The sequence below is a fragment of the Jaculus jaculus genome, chromosome 2 (assembly GCF_020740685.1).
Source record: "Jaculus jaculus isolate mJacJac1 chromosome 2, mJacJac1.mat.Y.cur, whole genome shotgun sequence".
NCBI classification, from domain to species: Eukaryota; Metazoa; Chordata; class Mammalia; order Rodentia; family Dipodidae; genus Jaculus; species Jaculus jaculus.
In genome coordinates this window covers 205,829,567-205,849,146 of record NC_059103.1, presented here as the reverse complement: position 1 = coordinate 205,849,146, position 19,580 = coordinate 205,829,567, and the positions used below count along the sequence as shown (strand labels likewise).

The 19,580-nt window shown below is 40.0% G+C and overlaps 1 protein-coding gene across 4 annotated transcripts in view; it reads right to left on the bottom strand.

The window, feature by feature from the left end:
• The window catches only part of Dnaaf11 (dynein axonemal assembly factor 11), a 126,901-nt gene that overhangs the window by 73,022 nt on the left and 34,299 nt on the right, over positions 1-19,580 (bottom strand). For all 4 annotated transcript variants that reach the window (XM_045144176.1, XM_045144177.1, XM_004656330.2 and 1 more), the window contains 2 exons: positions 10,263-10,435; positions 1,865-2,094 (listed from right to left, as the gene is read on the bottom strand). In XM_045144176.1, coding sequence (XP_045000111.1) covers positions 1,865-2,094; positions 10,263-10,435 — 403 coding nt within the window. The remainder of the gene's footprint in view (positions 1-1,864; positions 2,095-10,262; positions 10,436-19,580) is intronic.

The window sequence follows — 19,580 nt, the reverse complement described above, 5'->3', positions numbered from 1 at the left end:
TTATGTTTTTTTTAATTTTTTTTAAATTTTTATTTATTTATTTATTTGAGAGCGACAGACACAGAGAGAAAGACAGATAGAGGAAGAGAAAGAGAATGGGCGCTCCAGGGCTTCCAGCCTCTGCAAACGAACTCCAGACGCGTGCGCCCCCTTGTGCATCTGGCTAACATGGGACCTGGGGAACCGAGCCTCGAACCGGGGTCCTTAGGCTTCACAGGCAAGCGCTTAACCGCTAAGCCATCTCTCCAGCCCCTTCTTATGTTTTATTCAAAAATTTGTAAGCCATGTGTCAATGGCTGCCATATTGTTGATATGAGCACAAATTTAGAAAACAACTTAGAGATACCAATGAAGTTGAAAAAATGGTATATAATTGACTAAATAGCAGTGTTAGTGCTAAATGCCCCAGAGAAACAGCCATATTCACACAAGAAAATAAAGCAGGGAGAACAACGTAAATGCCACACACAGAGGGCTGCCCGTCCCAGGGACTACTCACTGCTGGGCACATGGGCTCTCAGAGCTTCAGTGTTCTGATCAGCAGGGCCAGGGATTGGCCCCTAAGTGTTTGGAGAATAACCTTTGGGATAAACTGGAATTTACTCGTCTAATTCAACAATGTTCCACAGTTAAAATGTCAGTCAAGTTTTTCATGTTTCATCTGTACAATCTCAAGAGATCACTCATAGTAAACATACACACACACACACAAAGTTTAATGATGTGCAATTGTATGGTAAAGCCACTAAAATTGGAGGGGATTGATATATGTCAAGTATATGCAAATTTCAGAGTAGCAGATGCCAGTGCAAATGAAGAGAATAAGATGGAGAAGTACTCAGTGGACTTCTATTCGCCTAATGGCATTTTACTTCTGATTTTCAAATAAAACCCAGGTATTGTAGTTTCTTCGCATTGCTGATACAAAACACCCCACCAAAAGCAGCTGGTGGAAGAATAGGTTCTATTTTTGGCTTACAGTCTTGACAAGCAGCTTCATTATGGCAGGGGAATGCATGGCATGAGCAGAAGCTGGACATCACAATCTTGCCACACCAGGTAGACAACAGCAGCAAGACAGTGAGCTGAATTCTGACAAGGAGGAGCTGGCTACACTACTCCTAAGCCCAACCCCAGCAACATACCATCTCCACCAAGGTTCCACCTCCCAAGCAGTTAGAGCACATGAGTTTATGGAGGACACTGGATTCAAACCACCAGACCAGGCAACCTTACAAATGACTGTCATTTACTATATCTGGGTAGTGAAACAATGGCTGCTGATTTAATTACTTTTACAACATGTATGTGTGTCTGAAATACTTTTAAAATTATTATTTTATCAATTTAAGAAGACCATACTATATAAATATTTAAAGTTTTCATTCTATGGAATCACGTGACTATAGCTGCAATTCTCTAAAATAAATAGCATTAAAGTTCAGGCTCACAAAATATCAATTAGAGGGTTATTAATCACATTAAAATCTATTCACTATGTAATTCATAAAATAGAATGTTTTATGATGCAATCAGAATTATTCAATTTATAATTGTGTGATTTGCATTTAACTTTTCTAAAATAGTCCTGCTTTATAAATCGGAGTACACCTGTTAATTTATCTTTTCTGTACATGTTTTGTAGAGATTTATCTGGAGACAATTTTAGATGCAAATTAAGGTTACTAGTTTGGAGACTGCTTTTTCTCCTAAAGGAAAAACACCTTCTGGAGCAGTCACACCGGGTGCTCACGTTCTTCTCCCATAACCTACACCATCACACCCACCAAATTAGTATCCTGGAACATCAGCAAAGGCGCAAACACCTGGGGAGGAGAACACCACTGACTACTCAGTTACGTACGTGGCAGCATGGGCGTCTGGGTGCCAACGCCTGTCAAAGCCTGGCTCGCTTCTCCTCTGCTCCTCTCCATTTCCATCTTCTTCCTCAAGTCTCTTCTGCTCCTCTTTTTTCTCTTTGGATCGTTGGAGGCAGTAAGCTTTTTCCTGATCTCGGATTTTCTGTTCAACTGCTGGATAGTTCTGCAATGCCTGAATCCTCTCAGAGCGCTCTATTTCTTTACCGTCCAACCACTTCAATAAGGAACAATAAACACGGGACAATTATTCAAAGTCAGGCTAACCTGGTATCTCAGTGTTTGCGAACCCAGCCCTCAGAAGGCTGAGGCAGGAAGATTGATATGAGCATGGTTCAACCTGGGCTACAAAGTGAGGCCCTGTCTCAAAAACAGGATAAAAGGAAGCAAGGTAGGAAGAAAGGAGACTGGGGAAGATGAAGACAAAGAGAGAATATCAAGCTGAAGTTGATTTTGACTGGGATATTTTTAATTTGGAAATAATAATATGTCATAGCAACAGAGACCCAAAACAAAATAATTAATGGGAGATATCAGAAATATTGGTCTAAATCATTGTTTAATTTCATTTATTTCATACAATTAACATTGTTTACAAAGTACTTTGTTGAAAATAATTAATAAAAAATAATTAATGACAAGCTTTCAAAACATTTCATATTAATATTATAACTGCACACTATATTAGGAATTTTGATGCTTTAATCAAATCCAAGCTCCTATAGCAATGTCAATTCCCAAAGCTCATCACCAAAGGTCCTTGAATCTTGAACATACAGGAGCTCTAATTCAAATCAGCCCATATTCTGTCCTTGAGGAGAAGACAAAGTATACTATTAATCAATTCAGTCAGCTTTTATATGAAAATTATGATAGTTTTTCAAAATTAAGATGGTAAGACAAACATACCAAATAGTATCTGAAATGGCAAAGTTACTAGTTTAAAGTGATCTATTTATTAATCTAGCCACATTATACAGAAAGAAGCAAGAGAAAAAAATAAGTATCACAGACAATGGTTACCAGCATGCTACCTACATAACAAAATGATTTTGCTTATGCCATTAAGAACCTTGGCTGGGCAAGGAAATACTTAAGAGGTAAAATGCGTTTGAAATGTGAGGGTCAGACTTAGGGAGGGAAGCAAGGCATCATATACTACTGGCTTTGAAAACTAAGGGGCCATATGCTCAGAGACGCGGTTGCCCTCTACAGGCTGAAAAAGGCAAGGTATGGGATTCTCTCCAGTGATCTCCTCAGGAGCTGGGCCTTGACCAGCACCTTGATCTTAGTCAGCCCAGTGAAATTTTTCAGTCTTCAGAAGGTCCTTTCAGAACCTTAAGAGCAATTTGTATTGTTTTAAACCACTCAATCTATGCTAGTCTGTTGCAACAGAAATATGAAGCTATTACACAAGAAAAGCAAAAATTTAGGAAACTATAAAATTTAAGACTATTGAGATAAGTTCACGTTATATATCAAAATTGAAAATGGAGAGCTGGAGAGATGGAGAGATGGCTCAGCAGTTAAGGAGTTTGCCTGCAAAGCCAAAGAATTCCAGTACAATTCTCCAGGACCCACGTAAGCCAGATGTACAAGGTGACACAAGTGTCTGGAGTTCATTTGCAATGGCTGGAGGCCCTGGTGTGCCCATTTTCTCCCTCTCCCTCTCCATCTCTTTCTCTCTCAAATAAGTAAATAAATAAACTATGTTTTAAAAATTGTAATATGGAGATTTCAAGAAATTTTCCATGAGACCCATGTGGCTGCTCTACAAAGGCTATAAATTTAGTTCTGAGTTTCTTGGCATCCAAAGTACAAAAAAAAACCTCAATTATTTAATTTTCACTCCTTTTTAGAATTTTAGTTATGTATTTATTTATTTATCTGAGAGAAAGAGAGAGAGAGAAGGATTAAGAGAATGGGAACACCAGGGCCTCCAGCCACTGCAAATGAACTACAGATACATGTACCATCTTGTGCATCTGCCTTATGTGGGTCCTGGGGAATCAAACCTGGATCCTTTGGCTTTGCAGGCAAGTGCCTTAACTGCTAAGCCATCCCTCTAGCCCAATTTTTACTCTCTTTAATTAGAAATATCTTAGTTACTGGCTTTCCTCTAATATTTAGTTCTAAAACAGGTTTAAAGTAGAGTTTTGTAATTAAGATATTGAGGAATGTCATACATTGTTTCTATAGAAATACATCAAGTACCAGGCTTGATAAGGCCATTTCTTCTAGCATCCTTCACAGAACAGTGAGGCCAGGTTGATAAATTCACCTCCAGTGAAGCTAGGAGTTAAGGTGGTAGTAGTTTTAGTCCACATTCTTTTTCTTTTTCTTTCTTTTTTTTTTTGGTTTCTCAAGGTAGGGTTTCACTCTAGCTCAGGCTGACCTGGAATTCACTATGTAGTGTCAAGGTGGCCTTGAACTCCTGGTTATCCTCCTACCTCTGCCTGTGGAGGGCTGAGATTAAAGGCGCATGCTACCACACCTGGCTTGTAGTCCACATTTTAAAATTAACCTAAGCCGGGTGTGGTGGCGCACGCCTTTAATCCCAGCACTCGGGAGGCAGAGGTAGGAGGATTGCCATGAGTTCAAGGCCACCCTGAGATGACAGAGTTAATTCCAGGTCAGCCTGGACCAGAGTGAGACCCTACCTCGAAAAACCAAAAAAAATAAATAAATAAAATTAACCTAGTTTAAGCTAGGTTTGACATTCTAATCAAGTTGGAAAATTCTGAATAAATATACACAACATAAATATAACAAATCCTTCTAATACTTATAATATGTAAGTAAATACTAATGTGTTTATACAAATAAATATTTAGCATAAATATGTTTTATACATTATTATATCAACTTGGCAAAGCCTGGATAAATATAATTACTTTCAACTGGGATTCTGATAGGCTTTGGAAAACAAGGAGATAAGATGCTCTTAGTTGTATTAGGAACACATTGATTTATTTTATTTATAATTTGTCTTTAAATATGCTGCAAGTAAATGCTGACTTATTTTAGGCCTGTTTTTTCTGAGAGCATGACAAAAGACTCCTCTGTCACCTTCCAGTCAGGAGACAAAAGAGCTCACATAAGAACTCATGTCAAATTTGCACCCGTGCCCTGGCATAGGCTCTGGGGACTTTGGTTTATCTGACGACTCTTGTCAGGCATTCCTCAAAATTGGCCCACATTTTCTTCAGATTGAACCATTTCTGAGTTCAGAAGGCCTAAGGAACACAGCTTCCATTTTGAATGGCATGTTTTCTTATTTCCTGACTGGTTCCTGTAAGGATCCCAGCAATACTGAAGCAGCATGTCCACACTCACTAATGCTAATTGCATGTGGAAAGTGCAAAGAAAAGGAGCTGAAGTTTACTCAGGGCCTCATGGAACTCCGAAAGAAAGAACACCCATATAATTACAGAAGAATAGAATGAGGTATGCAATTACTAGGTAGCGGGTCATGAGTCACAGTGCTGTTTTTCCTGCTAGGCTGCAGCTCCCACTTGTACCTGGGATGGCTCACGTGCTAGGAAAGCGCACTGGGAAAGGGTAGAATTCCCCCCCATGGCCCTCCAGGTGGTTGTCTAACATTAATCACGCCTCTGGTGCCAGAAGTTGAACTGAAGTTCCAAAGCCCAGGACCACAAAATGTGACTTTATTTATAAATAGGGTCCCCACATAGGTATAATTTATTAGCAAAATAAGCATGGCCTGGGGAGAGAGCTCAGCAAGTAAGAATGTTTGTCTAAGTAAGCCTGTGTCCCATCCCAAACACTCAGCAAAAGCTGGCCATGGCCACAAGTGCCTTGTGAGAGCAGAATCCAGAGAATCACTGGGGCTTGCTGGTCAGGTAATCTGACTGAAAATGGCAGCTTCAGGCTCAGAGAGACCCTGTCTCAAGGAAACAATGTGGAAGAGTGAAAGAGTGGTGCCCACATTCTCCTCTGGCCTCTGCACGTGTGCACACGAGGTACACACATCTGCATACACACATGCACATACTATACATACACACACCACACCATGAATATTCCACACCCCCACATACACAAATTATACTGGAGTAGAGTAGGCCTCTAATCTATTATGACTATTGTTTTTACAAAAAGAATACCATGTGCAGTGATTGGGCCCATGGAAAGACAAAGGCAAAGATCAGAGTGACACATGTATAACTGAGCAATGTCAAACACCACCAGCCAATCCCAAAAGCTAGGACAGAGCCCCTGAGGCCCCCTGTCTGACCTAAGAGGCCCCCTGTCTGACCTAAGAAGGATCCAATCCTGCCAGCACCTTTATTTTGACCATCTGGCCTCCAGAGTGACAACAGCAAGTTCTGTCACATCAGTTCCCAGAAACCACTGAAACGTCTACTGCCATCACTCTCTTCGAACAGATCTCACAAACTGTCAGTGGACAGAGCTTGAATTCTAAAGCACATCAGTCTCTGTTTAAGTGCCAGCGCATACACTGATTAATCCTGGTTGTCCAGAACAGTCATGGTCGTCCGTAGCAGCCAATGTGCTGCAGACATTATGAAAAGCAAGACTTGATCCAGTGGTTTACAAGAACTCACAGAGACACAGTGAATATGGGCAAGAACCAGACACACGTTCAAGTCCCACCTGCTCCATTTTCCTGGTGTGTCAGCACAAACCAACAATGTGTCAATTCTGTGAGTGCACCTGTCTCCTGTGTGGCTCTCAGGCATCAATGCACCCTGCACTGACTATGGATGTTTTCATACCCACTGACACTCTCACACCTCTGGGGAGAACACAGCAGCAGTGACAGGATCAGGTGTGAGGATCACATGGCCCCTAGCCCCTGACTTCTTCAGAGAAATGGCTCATAGCCTCACCCCAGGATCCACTTCTGGGATACCCCAGTTCTCACCATTAATTTTCTAGGAAAACACTGTCTAGCTTGTGGGTTAAAGTAACTTATCCCTTGTTTCAAGAGTCAGTTATCTGACTCATTCTCGTAATGTAACAGGTTTTGCATAACAAGAAATCAAACAAGCCAATCAAAAAATGGGCTATGGAGCTAAATAGAGAGTTCTCAAAGGAAGAAATACGAATGGTATATAAGCATCTAAAAAAATGTTCTATGTCACTAGTCATCAGGGAAATGCAGATTAAAACTACATTGATATTCCTTCTCACTCCTGTCAGATTGGCCACCATCATGAAAACAAATGATCATAAATGTGGGCGGGGATGTGGAAAAAAAGGAACCCTTCTACACTGCTGGTGGGAATGCAATCTAGTCCAGCCATTGTGGAAAACAGTGTGGAGGTTCCTAAAACAGCTAAACATTGATCTACCATATGACCCAGCTATAGCACTCCTAGGCATATATCCAAAGGACTCATCTCATTTCCTTAGAAGTACATGCTCAACCATGTTTATTGCTGCTCAATTTATAATACCTGGGGAATGGAACCAGCCTAGATGTCCCTCAACAGATGAGTGGATAATGAAGATGTGGCACATTTATACAATGGAGTTCTACTCAGCGGTAAAGAAAAATGAAGTTATGAAATTTGCAGAAAAATGGATGGACCTGGAAAGTATTATACTAAGTCAGGTAACCCAGGCCCAGAAACCCAAGCGTCACATGTTCTCTCTCATATGTGGATCCTAGCTACAGATGATTGGGCTTCTGCATGAGAATGAAAATACTTAGTAGCAGAGGCCAGTAAGATAAAAAGGAGACATAAAGGGTAGAGAAAGAAGGGAGGAGGATACTTAATAGGTTGTTATTGTGTATATGTAATTACAATGATTGTAATGGGGAGGTAATATGATGGAGAATGGAATTTCAAATGGGAAAGTGTGGGGGTAGAGAGGGAGGGAATTACCATGGGATATATTTTATAATCATGGAAAATGTTAATAAAAATTTTAAAAAACCACAAAAATAATAATAATAATAATAAAAGAAATGTGTTCAGTGGTTTCTCAACTACAGAGAACACTGAAGACTAAGGAACAAATGTCCCCTGAGAGCTGGGCAAACATGTCACAAGCCAGTGTATCCTGTATTCTCTCTGGAAAGCAGGGAAGTATGTGCAAGATGGAAACTTCTAGAACTGCACAAAGCTCATCCTAATGCTTTAATTTTCTCAGTTGTCCCTTTATTTAGAAATCAGACTTTTTCCTAGGTTCTAAAATTATTATATTCAAGGATAAAGTGACAATATATCAACATATTGTGATATTATGACATACAGTTTGGTTTTCAACCAAGGTCAATAGCTTATAACTCATTCCAAAGGAAGGTTATGAAAACTCTGGAACGTCCTGCTGCCGTTAGTTGTCCATGAAGAAATTCTCTGACCTACTTAGTCTTATGGTAGATCACATGGCCTCTCTCACTTCAGAAAGTTCCTGCCATAGACCTCTTGGGGGAGAGGGGCTGAAAAAGTCTGTACAAACCTTTCTGTACCACCCCAACGTCGATTAACAATCATGTATAAGTCATAAGGGACTCATTAAATACACAAAGGACAGTGTTCAGAGGGGTTTCTGGTCACGGACCACAGGGAGGGTCCTGGAGGGTGGCACATCCAGATAGAGTATGGGTGCTCCATGTTCTCTCCCACACAAACCACCTATACATCCCTTCATTGGATCCTGTGTAATACCCATCAATATCATAAACCAGTGAGCACAAGTACTGGATTCCCTGAGTTCTGAGAGCTGCTCCAATCAGTTATCCAAAACTAAAGAGGAACTGCAGGAACCCTCTATAAATACTGGCCAGCCACAAGTATAGGGACAACTACCTGGGACCTGTGAACAGCATCTAAACCAGAGGAGGCTGCCTTGTAGTCATAGGGTGGGATCTGATCTCATCTCTAGGGAAAGTAATAACTGAATGGGGTCAAAAGACACTCAGATGGTGGCCCATGTTGCACAAATGACCCACTGTTTGATGTGTCCAGAAAGTTCCCATGGCGGGCTGGAGAGATGGCTTAGTGGTTAAGCGCTTGCCTGTGAAGCCTAAGGACCCCGGTTCGAGGCTCGGCTCCCCAGGTCCCACGTTAGCCAGATGCACAAGGGGGCGCACGCGTCTGGAGTTCGTTTGCAGAGGCTGGAAGCCCTGGCGCGCCCATTCTCTCTCTCTCCCTCTATCTGTCTTTCTCTCTGTGTCTGTCGCTCTCAAATAAATAAATTTTAAAAAAATAAATAAAAAAACCCTGAAAGTTCCCATGGCATTTGTGGTTAGAAGTCTCCTGTGTTTGGTGTGAGAAAAGAGATAAAGTAAAAGCACTCTGCTGTTTCCTAGACTCGCATATACAGTAGTGATTCTTGGGCGGAGAAGGAATCTGGACCAGCAGAAAGCCCAACCCAGGAGCTTGTGACATATGCAAATCTTATGCTCCCTGTCTGACCAGACTTAGAGATTTTAGGGGATGGGCATAACAACTTTGTCTATTTGTTGGTGACAGGATTTCCCTACGTAGCCCTAATTGGAATGGAGCTCACCATGTAGTCAAAGTTGGCCTTGCCTTGCTGCAATCTTTCTACCTCTGCCTCTCAAGAACTGAGATTATAGGTATGTGGCACTATGTCCAGTGTACCCTGGTTTTAAAAAAGCCTTTCAAGAGACTAGGGACATGACTCAGTAAGAACACTAGCTACACAAACATCCTGAAAGGATCTGAGTTTGATTCTTAGTACTCATGTGAAAGTCTGGGCTTAGCAACTCACACCTATAGTCCCAGTCCTGTCGGGGGCAAAGAGAGGAGAATCACTGTGGCTTGCTGGTCAGTCAGTCTGACCAAAAACAGCAGCTCTGGGTTCAATGAGAGACTCCATATCAAAGAAACAACGTGGAAGAGTAAGAGAGGACATCATTGACGTTCTCACACATATGGTGTGCATACACCACACACCATAACCCCCACACATGACCCTTCAAGAATTCTGATGCAAGCCAAACTCGTGACAGACCTTGCTCAGAAAGGCATTAAGAAAAAGTGACACTGAAAGGCAATGTAACAGTATCTAAGACTTAATACAAAGGTGCTTAGTGGCAGCTACTTCCAAAAGTCTAAACTGAATTGCTGCTTATAATGCTAAAGTATCTGTAATCGTAGTGAATGGGCTTCAAAAAGGTGACTCAAACTCATCGATATATAAATTCTACTCTGTGTGTCTTAAAGGTAGGACAAAAGTATGTGACTTGTTAAAGACTTATGTAATCTGGTAAACACTGTCAAAGGTTTGAAGTCAGAGAATGGCTATCTGGAATGTTCCATCCTCTGAAGGAACACATTTCCTGACAACGCCAAAAACAAGTCAGAAATTTCTGTACTTGTTCGTTTTCATTTTTCTTTTTCTGTGCCATTGCAATAAGCATACCTTTAATTGTTGCAGGTTCACAACGACGAACTCCCTGTACCCATCAAAGTCAGCACACGGGTTACCCATGAGGAAAAGCTCCTTCAGGTGAATATTATGCTGCAGGGTTTTAACGCTGCTCAGCTCGCCAATGAAATTTACAGTCAAGTCAAGTTTTGTCAGCCCCTCACATCCTGTTGAGAAAGGGAGGAAAAGAAAAATAGAAAAAATGACAGTAGCAATAAATGTGTGCAATAGCAAATAGTATAAGCTAGGATTGGAATTGTATGTCTACGCATGTGTGGTGTGAATATGTGCACGCATGTTCTTATGTGTGGCGGTGTATGTGCACAAGTGTATTGTGCAAGTGAAGGCCAGAAGATGATGCCGGCTTTCTCCACCACTCTCCACCTTGTTTACTGAGACATGGTCTCTCACGGAACAAATAACTCAACAATTCACTTAGTCTAGCTGGTCAGCTTGCCCCAGGAATCTGCCTGACTCTGTCTCTTGAATGCTAGGTTGAGAGGCATGTGCCACCATGATGGCATTGACAAGGGTGCTGGGGATCCAAACTGTCTTCATGCTGTGCCATCTCCCAGCCCAAGCGGAAATACTTTTAATTGACTGATCTTTGTACTGCTCAAGAAGGAGGGGTTATTCAGAACTCTTAAGTCAAAGTTTTAGTCTCATATCACTTTTTGATCTACAAGTCTCCTGATTTTTAACTCCCTTGTTCCTTTCAGCCAGAAACTATCACATTTCCAGCTCATGCTGGTGAGGGCCAGGCTGCTTAACCCTGGTGTCTGGTCATTATCTGGCATAGTGAAAGCCTTGGGTAAGCTGCTAGTAGTGTAGGTGGCACATCAGAACAAAACCCCCAACTTACAGAGATGTTGTCTGGAATCTGTCTTCTCCACCAAGGAGGGTGGTGGTAGGGCAAGGCCCCAAAGAAAAGGTGCTCCTCAGAGCAGTGAATCAGAGAAAGTGTTTGCTAAGTGTGGCTGTTTGAACATGATAATGTAAATGTACTCAGTGTTGTTTTTTTTTTTTAATTGAATTTTCAACTTCATTGCCTAGAAGGCAGATTCCTGCTACAGGGTGGCGTGTCCCTGGGGCAGATCTTAAGAGTCAAGCCCTAAGGTGTGTGCAGAGCAATTTGAGCTCTGCGAGCTCATGCTTGCTGCTGGTGCTGGCTATTAGCTCCCTCTGCTTGCATCTATGAAAGGAAGCCAGCTTCTCCTGCCATTAATGGAACTTCTCCTGATCTGTAAGCCATAGATAAACCCCTTCCTCCCATAAGCTATGTCTGGTCAGATGTTCATCCCAGCAGCATGGAGTTGACTACAATACTAAGCTACCAGAGAGAATGGCCCCAAAGCCACCACAACCTGAACATAAGGTCCCGACAAAGGTGGTGACCCGGGAATTTTGATGCTCTAAGGAGCTATAGAGGACACACCAAGAAGTGGAGAGATTCTTTGTAAAGCTAGGTCATGCAGTCATCATTATACAGACAGCCAGATGCTATGAAAACATAAGCCAACTTCCAGTTTGAACCAACTCCCCTTATTCCAATTCAATGAGATCCCTGTGGTTGGGAGTTCAGATGTTGGAATTAGACAGCCTGAGTGCAAGTCTACTTCTGTGGCATTCTTGACAATACAGCCTAGGGCAAGTGGTGTGGCAGTTCTGTTGCCAGACCTGCAATGGTGAGCTGCCCTAGGTAAAGCATTTTGCATGGTGCCCACCACCTAGGAAACTTCGGGGAGCACTTGCTGCGACACTACAGCACACTGCACATGCCCGGCTGTCACATGGCCTCACTCACTGTGAGCCTACAGGGGAAAATGAATAACAGCTGTCTTCTGAACAGTCTTCAGTTTTTACTGAATAACAAGAGCTGGCCTGGTCTACAAGGCAGCCTCTATAGGCTTGTTTCAGATCAAGGCTGCCTTTCCCTGTGACTGACTTATGGTCATGGAAATGACATGGCAAATTTTGCAGCCTTCTGTATCTGAAGAGTCAATCAGGCAGACAATGCACCTTGAACCTGTCAGAACTCATTTCTACAAAGCTCTACACACCCACATTTGCCTGGTTTACTAATCATATTCTATTGTTCTTTAATCACTGCAGATATTTAACTTAAAGTAAGCTTGGTTTCTGGTATCTTAACCTCACCAATATTAACTTTACTCATGCTGGTTCGTAGCTCTACAATCCTATCACATTTGGTGAGTTTGACCTCATTTCTGAAGTTATATAAGGGAACTGGGTTATTTTATGATGAGTTCCCTCCTTCTCACCCTTTCTTGACTCTCGCACATTTTTTAGAATTCTATTGTCTTCTTATCTAGTGAGATTCCAAGGCAGTCTCCACCAATAAGTTAGTTCAACCTTTATGATCCCATATATAAGTCCTCACTTAATATCTGTCCATCTGTCATTCTTCTGTCCATGCAGGAGTTACTAAGTGCCTACTATGTACACAGTACTAATTCTTTAGGGCAAGGTGATAAAAAAAAATTCCCTGGTCCCTTACCTCAAACTTATTTAAGAAAAAGGAAAGGGGAATTAAAGGCATTATAGAAAAAGAGAAGTAAGCTAGAGCCCAGTAGGCAATAAGGAAAGTGCATTCCACCCTAAATCCAAAGTCACCAATTCTTCATTCTCAGTTCCCATTTATTGCTCAGCCCTGTTTCCCTGCTTCTACTCTGTGGTGTCCAGAATGAAAAGTCCCCACAGCCTCATATGTTTGTGGTTAAGCCTCACACTCTTTGAGCCTTTGGTGGAGCCTTTGAGAAGCAGAGCCTTATTGGAGGACGTGTGTCACCAGGGTTAGATCTTGAGGCTTACTAGTCCAGCCCTACTTGGTGTTTACTAGCTATTTCACTCCTGCTGCTACTCCCCAGATGATGTGACAGGATGTGATTCCTAGCCTCTGTTTTGACATAATTTTCCCACCATGATGAGATTTACCCTTGAAACTGTAAGTATGAAATAAACTCTTTCCTCCACATGCTGCTTTTCGTCAAGTCTTTTGTTCCAGCAGTGAGAAGGTGACTATAACATACACTCAACATTACACAAGATTCTCTCCTATAAAGGTGGCCAATGATATTCATATTGGCAATTTTACCAGACAATTTTAACCCATAACACCACTAGACTATTCCATTGCATTTGGCATGATTGCAGACCAGTTCTTTCTGACACTGACCTGCCTTGCAACACTGACTCTCTCCTTGTTCTCCTTGCAATGCACTGTTTGTCTTGATCTCTCATCTGGACTTCTCATCCCTTCATAATAATAATACAACCCAGAGTTCCATCCTGAATTTGATATTCTGTCATTGTGGTCTTCATTGCAATAGTCCTGGTCACTGGTTTAGTTAACCCTGGATTTTGATAACTCCTTCCACATGGATTTCCTACTCCTATATAAATGTGTAATAAGACATGCCATGGTCAATATTTTAAATATTTTTATATATTTTAAATATTTTTAAATATTTTAAACAGAATTCTTTATGTTTCATGTTATTCTCCAATCCTCACCACAGCCTTTCTACATTCTTTATGTCCAAAATATATTAATGTCATCAACATTTGTTATCAAGTGTGATTGTCAGCAAAAGTCGAGTAATGGACTTTAAAGTTAACCCACATCACTTTTCATGTCATGAGTCAAGCCCTCATTGTTAACTCCTAAATTCCCATGTTTTCTATCCATGACAACTTACTACAACACTAACTCCTATTTATATCATCATGTATAGAGAAGATGGACATAAGCTCCTAAACCTATGCAAATGAATACTAAGTAAGCACAGAAATAATTAAGAAGGGAGCCTGAAATGGTGGTGCACACCTTTAATCCCAGCACTTGGGGGACAGAGGTAGGAGGATTGCCATGAGTTCGAGGCCAGCCTGAAACTACATAGTGAATCCCAGGTCAGTCTGGGCCAGAGTAAAATCCTACCTTGAAAAACCAATAATAATAATAATGATGATGATAATATTAATTAAGAAGGGAAAATGGAAAGTATAAAAAATACCCAATAAGACTAGAACCTTTTGGCATGTACATAGCAAGACAGTACTCAGAGAATTTTAAGAGCACATCAAAACCAGAAGCCTGCTGGAAATGGATGCTCTGGCCAACCCTGGGACAATTGATTATCAGACTAAGTTATGGGGGTAATATAATCGACTGAATAAAACAAGATGACATAATTCATCAAATAAAGCAAAATCTATGAAGGAACGATGAATAAAGAGTAGAGAAGGTGAAGTTCTTCCTTAAAGTAGAATACCATCAAGCAAACATAAATAGAGTGGATGGAATCAGAAGGTCATTAATGAATATTAAAATGAATGCATAAAACATAACAAAGAACTGGATACTCATATAATGTCAAAGTTTTTTCCTATAAATTTCTCATTAGTTCAAGGTTAAATGGAGGAATTTTAAGGTAGAGCTGCATAGCAGACATTGGCTGTTCTTTATGGTGGAGCTGCATAGCAGACATTGGCTGTTCTTTATGGTGGAGCTGCATAGCAGACATTGGCTGTTCTTTATGGTGGAGCTGCATAGCAGACATTGGCTGTTCTTTATGGTGGAGCTGCATAGCAGACATTGGCTGTTCTTTATGGTGGAGCTGCATAGCAGACATTGGCTGCTCTTTATGGTGGAGCTGCTTAGCAGACATTGGCTGTTCTTTACAGTAGAGCTGCTTAGCAGACTTTGGCTGTTCTTTACAGTAGACATTGGCTGTTCTTTGGTTTTTATGTGGCATTTAGACACTTCTAGCCTATACATAGTGATCGTAATCCCCATTTTAATTCTCTGTGCAGCATTTGTAATATTTGGTATTTTCCCTTTCTATGGATGCATATGACCTACCTTATTCCCTTGTTAAGTTATCTCCTAGGACCTTTAAAATTGTCTTGCATACTGCTTTACCTACTATTCATGGAAAGGTCTGTTGTCATAATACAGAAGACTAAAAATACTTGTAAGAGGAAGTGGGAATCTAAAGAATTTGTTTATATAGAGAGGCTGGAATGGCAGCTACTCAAGGCTAGTGCTTCTATATGACTAGAGAATTGGGGTGTTGCAGGCCCACAACCATTGTAATCTTGAACAGTCATTAGTCCTTAATAGCCAATTCATATTCATCTTCTGTATCTGACCTAACATCTCTTCAATTCCCAGTTAAATCCTTTCGAATATATTATCTTAGTAGACCATTTCCTTGCAACAACCCAAAGGTTAACAGTTTTCCTTGCTGTGCTATAACCTGATTTTGATGGCGCTGCAAATGTGTTCGGTAATACCTGGATTTGTAACTTTCTTTTGTTCTGTGGCTGACAAAGTTTATATAACCATTTCTACCCTGGAACATTTTTGAACCCATGGTTTTTAGGTCATGTTCACCAAGAGTTTGCGCAAAACAAACAACTGTCATTTCCTTTGAGGTGAGAGCTGTATCTTGCATGGCCAGGTTTGGCATCAGAACATGGAGCCTGACTGGGAGAACAGTCCTCTTTGACTAGATGAGTCACCCCAATTGTTGACAAATGTTAACATGGGTCCTTATGCCCAACTCCTCAGGTAGTTATTTCTGGGACCTAGAGTTTCCTTTTGTTTGGGTCAATAGTTCATTGACTTATTCTGGGCTTATTATCAAACTATCTTATTTGCTTCAGAGCATTTGGTCAGAAATTTTGTTAGGTTTTTTTTTTTTTTTTTTTTTTTTTTTTTTTTTTTGTCTTTCTCTTTTGTTTGATTAGAGCATTCATCCAGAGCATGCATGGGATAGCACTAAACTTCTTTCTCGTGTCAGTTCTCAAATACCTAACTGTGTAATATTTTTCCCTGTGCCCTCTCTTGATTCAACTTTGACCCTTTTGATTTAGAAATTTGATGAGTCTGATTATAAAGATGCCAGAAAGGCAGTTTTCCCCCACCAGCTCTAAGGGGTGAGGTGGCAGGAAGAACCCCAAAGGACCTATAGTGACCTCTCAGGGAAGCCCAAGATAACATGGCCATACCCCATTTCTGAATAAGAAGTAACTTTGTTGGCTCAGGAAGATACTGTAAGGGTGATTGCTTAGTGTCTTGAACCCCCTGACTTTTCTGTAAAAGTTATTGAAACACAGAGGGAGAAAGGACCTCTAGGTGAGACCCAGAAGAGCTTCTCTCATAGGCAACATGTAAGTCTGATTCAAAACACAAATCCCAACAGCTAGCATAGAAAGCTACAATGTTAGGAAGAGGGAAATGGCACTAGAGTGTACAATAGAAACTCAAGTAAGGAGGGCATGTTTGGCTAAAAACTGCCAAGTGGTACTCCACTGGCTTCATGTTTAAGAACTGTATGAATTCAACTTGTAAGTAGTAAAAAACAAATGAGGACTGTCTTGTATTCACTAAACTATAACTAAAGACAATAATTGGAAGCCTTCCTTAAATGCAATTTTAGGGGCTAGAGAGATAGATTTACTGGTTAAAGAGCTTGCCTGTAAAGCCTAAGGACCCAGGTTTCATTCCCCAGGACCCACGTAAAGCCAGAGGCACAAGGTGGCACATGTGTCTAGAATTTTATTTTTTTGTTTGCAGTGACTAGACACAATTGTTGCACCAGGGTCTCCAGCTATTATAACTGAACTCCAGGTGCATGTAACATCTTGTGCACACGTGTGACCATGCATGTTTTCGTCACCTTGTGTGTCTGGCTTACATGGGATATGGAGAGTTGAACATGGGTCCTTAGGCTTCACAGGCAAGCACCCTAACCACTAAGCCATCTCCCAGCCCCAGGAATCTATACTTCCCCTAAGTCCTTCCCTCACCTGTCCTACCTGCAGTGCCTATCCTACTCTCTTCTCTAGTGATCCATCACTAGTGGAATAAAATGTTGTATCAAAGGAAACTACTATTAAGGCATCTTTGAAAACAAAGCCTGGAGGATGAGTAAATTAGGTACCATACATACTTCTTGACAAAATCTCTACCAAAAGTAGGTTGAAAAGGTCTCTTGGGTCGTATCAGGACCTTCTGGGCTTTGTTAAAGAATTTCATATCATTTTGCTGATTATTAAAACAAGATTTTCTGACGTTTGTTAGAAATTTCCATTAGTAAGTCCCATTCTACCTCTCTCTCTTCTAATTAGCTTTAAAACTCTTAAAACAGGGAAAGATATTAAGCTAAGACTGCATAAAAAGCTTTACCTTTTGACCTTTTTAGTCTGTTCCTGGGACCTCTTACATCACAAAGACACAGAAATGTAAATTTTCTAGCTCCTTTCTACTATGGAAACTTGGATTGTGTTATGTGTGCTTTTAGTTTGTGTCCATGTTACCTGTTCATGCGTCATTTTGTCTGTCAGCCTGACTGCTAGTTTATATCTATAATTTGATGTTTTTGTTTGCGAATATGATGTTGGTTTTGCTTCTCAGTATAAGAATTTTGTATAGTAAAGTGATATTTTTTTTTACCTAGAGTAAGCATTTTTTTTCAACATGGAAAAGGAAAGACAATTGTTTAAAAAACAAGCCAAAGCATTTTATAAAAAAAGATTGTAAAAGATAAAATTTAGATAATAAGTGTACAATTAAGGGTGATACAATTGATCCTTTTGTTAAAAATAAAGTACACTGATATATAAATAAAAGCTAACCTTTCACTTACAATAATAAAGCTTTATATTTGTTGAAAATGTATTAGGGAATGGGATTTTATGCTTCATACCTGTACTGAAAGGGCCCTTTGAGACCTAGTGATTAGATTTTATCCAAATGTGTCCAATTTATACAGGCATAAAGGTATCTTAATGTTAAGTTTGTGTGTTTTCCCATTGGGTTAAAACCTTCATTTGTCAGAAAGCCTCTATCCTAGAAACAGGAATAATTCTATTAGAAAGAATCATTCTTACTCCCTACAGGGAGCAAATTGCATAGTAATTGTGAAAATCACTTTAGTGGACAAATATTTAAATATTTTTGTAATGTTTGGAATACTGTACAGAATTCTCATCATGCACATGGTCTTTATTCATCTAGATTGATGGTGAATTCAACAAATCAACTATTAAAATTGATCATAGTCGCTGACTTCCTTAGTCAATGATATTCCCATTAGATCTTCTTAAATTCTATTGGAATGCACTTGGAAAGCATCAATTATCTTCTTATAAAATAATTACTGTATATCGTACAAAAGTGGGGAAAAAGTATAAATTGCTAAATGGCTATTGATAGGATAAACTATTATATTGCTAATGACATTGGAAATGTTAATATAAAACAAACTGCTAGACTAATAGTCAGTCTGTTACAACTGTCTATATTTCCTATCACCACATAACCTTTCCTGGTGATTATCTGTCTTGAAAATGTAGCTAGAGATCCCACAGTATGGGCCTAGAAAAGTATGGAAGGTCCTGTGGCGTACTCAGCCTTCTGCTTACGTTAGGTTAACTGATTCCACTGACTCTTGTTAGAGATACCCAAAGATTTGGAGTGCACTTTTTTATTCTAATTGTACAAGACAGTCAGTCTCCAATGACAACAAGAGATGTGTTAGTGAAAATGTGCCAAAGGTACAGTCAAACAATACTTTTATGACAGACTGAATCTACTAAAAATCAACTGATGTTCTCAAATAGAGCAGAGAAAGGTTATGCCATAAAAAGAAGGCACTTGTAATACAAAGCCTTCATATTAAAGCCGGTATTTCTCATTTAAATGAGTCATCGGTATATCTCATACTGCCATCAGCCACAATTGGAAAAAAAATACAAAACAATACTCATATTTTATCAATGGGAAGTAGATGGGTAATATTATAAGATATCTCCCACTGGAGTCCCATTTTCTTTTCTGATTTTGAAATGAGGAATGAGGTTTGGTTATACCAGCAAAACCTATGTAATTCTAATTTCTCCCAAGTTTGGCCTCATGTTTCTACCCCCATAACTGACAGTATTTGGCACATGGATATAAAACAATATTGGCAGTAGGAAGGAATTTAAGATGACACTCTATCAATTTCTTCTGTAATGTTAATATTCATTTATTTCCCCCACACCAATGTGTGGTACAACACCAAAAAGATAAGACATATAAAATTGTTAGACACAACAACTCATAATAATTTAGACATTAAAGACCAATATTTCCTAAAATTAGAAAACTTATGACTGCACATAGAGCTATGGCTATATAACCAACTTTCCAGAAAAAAATAGAATTAAAAAGAGTAATAAATTATTTTAAATGATTTAAACATCAGTTAATATAGTTAATAAAATATAAATGACTGTAGACAC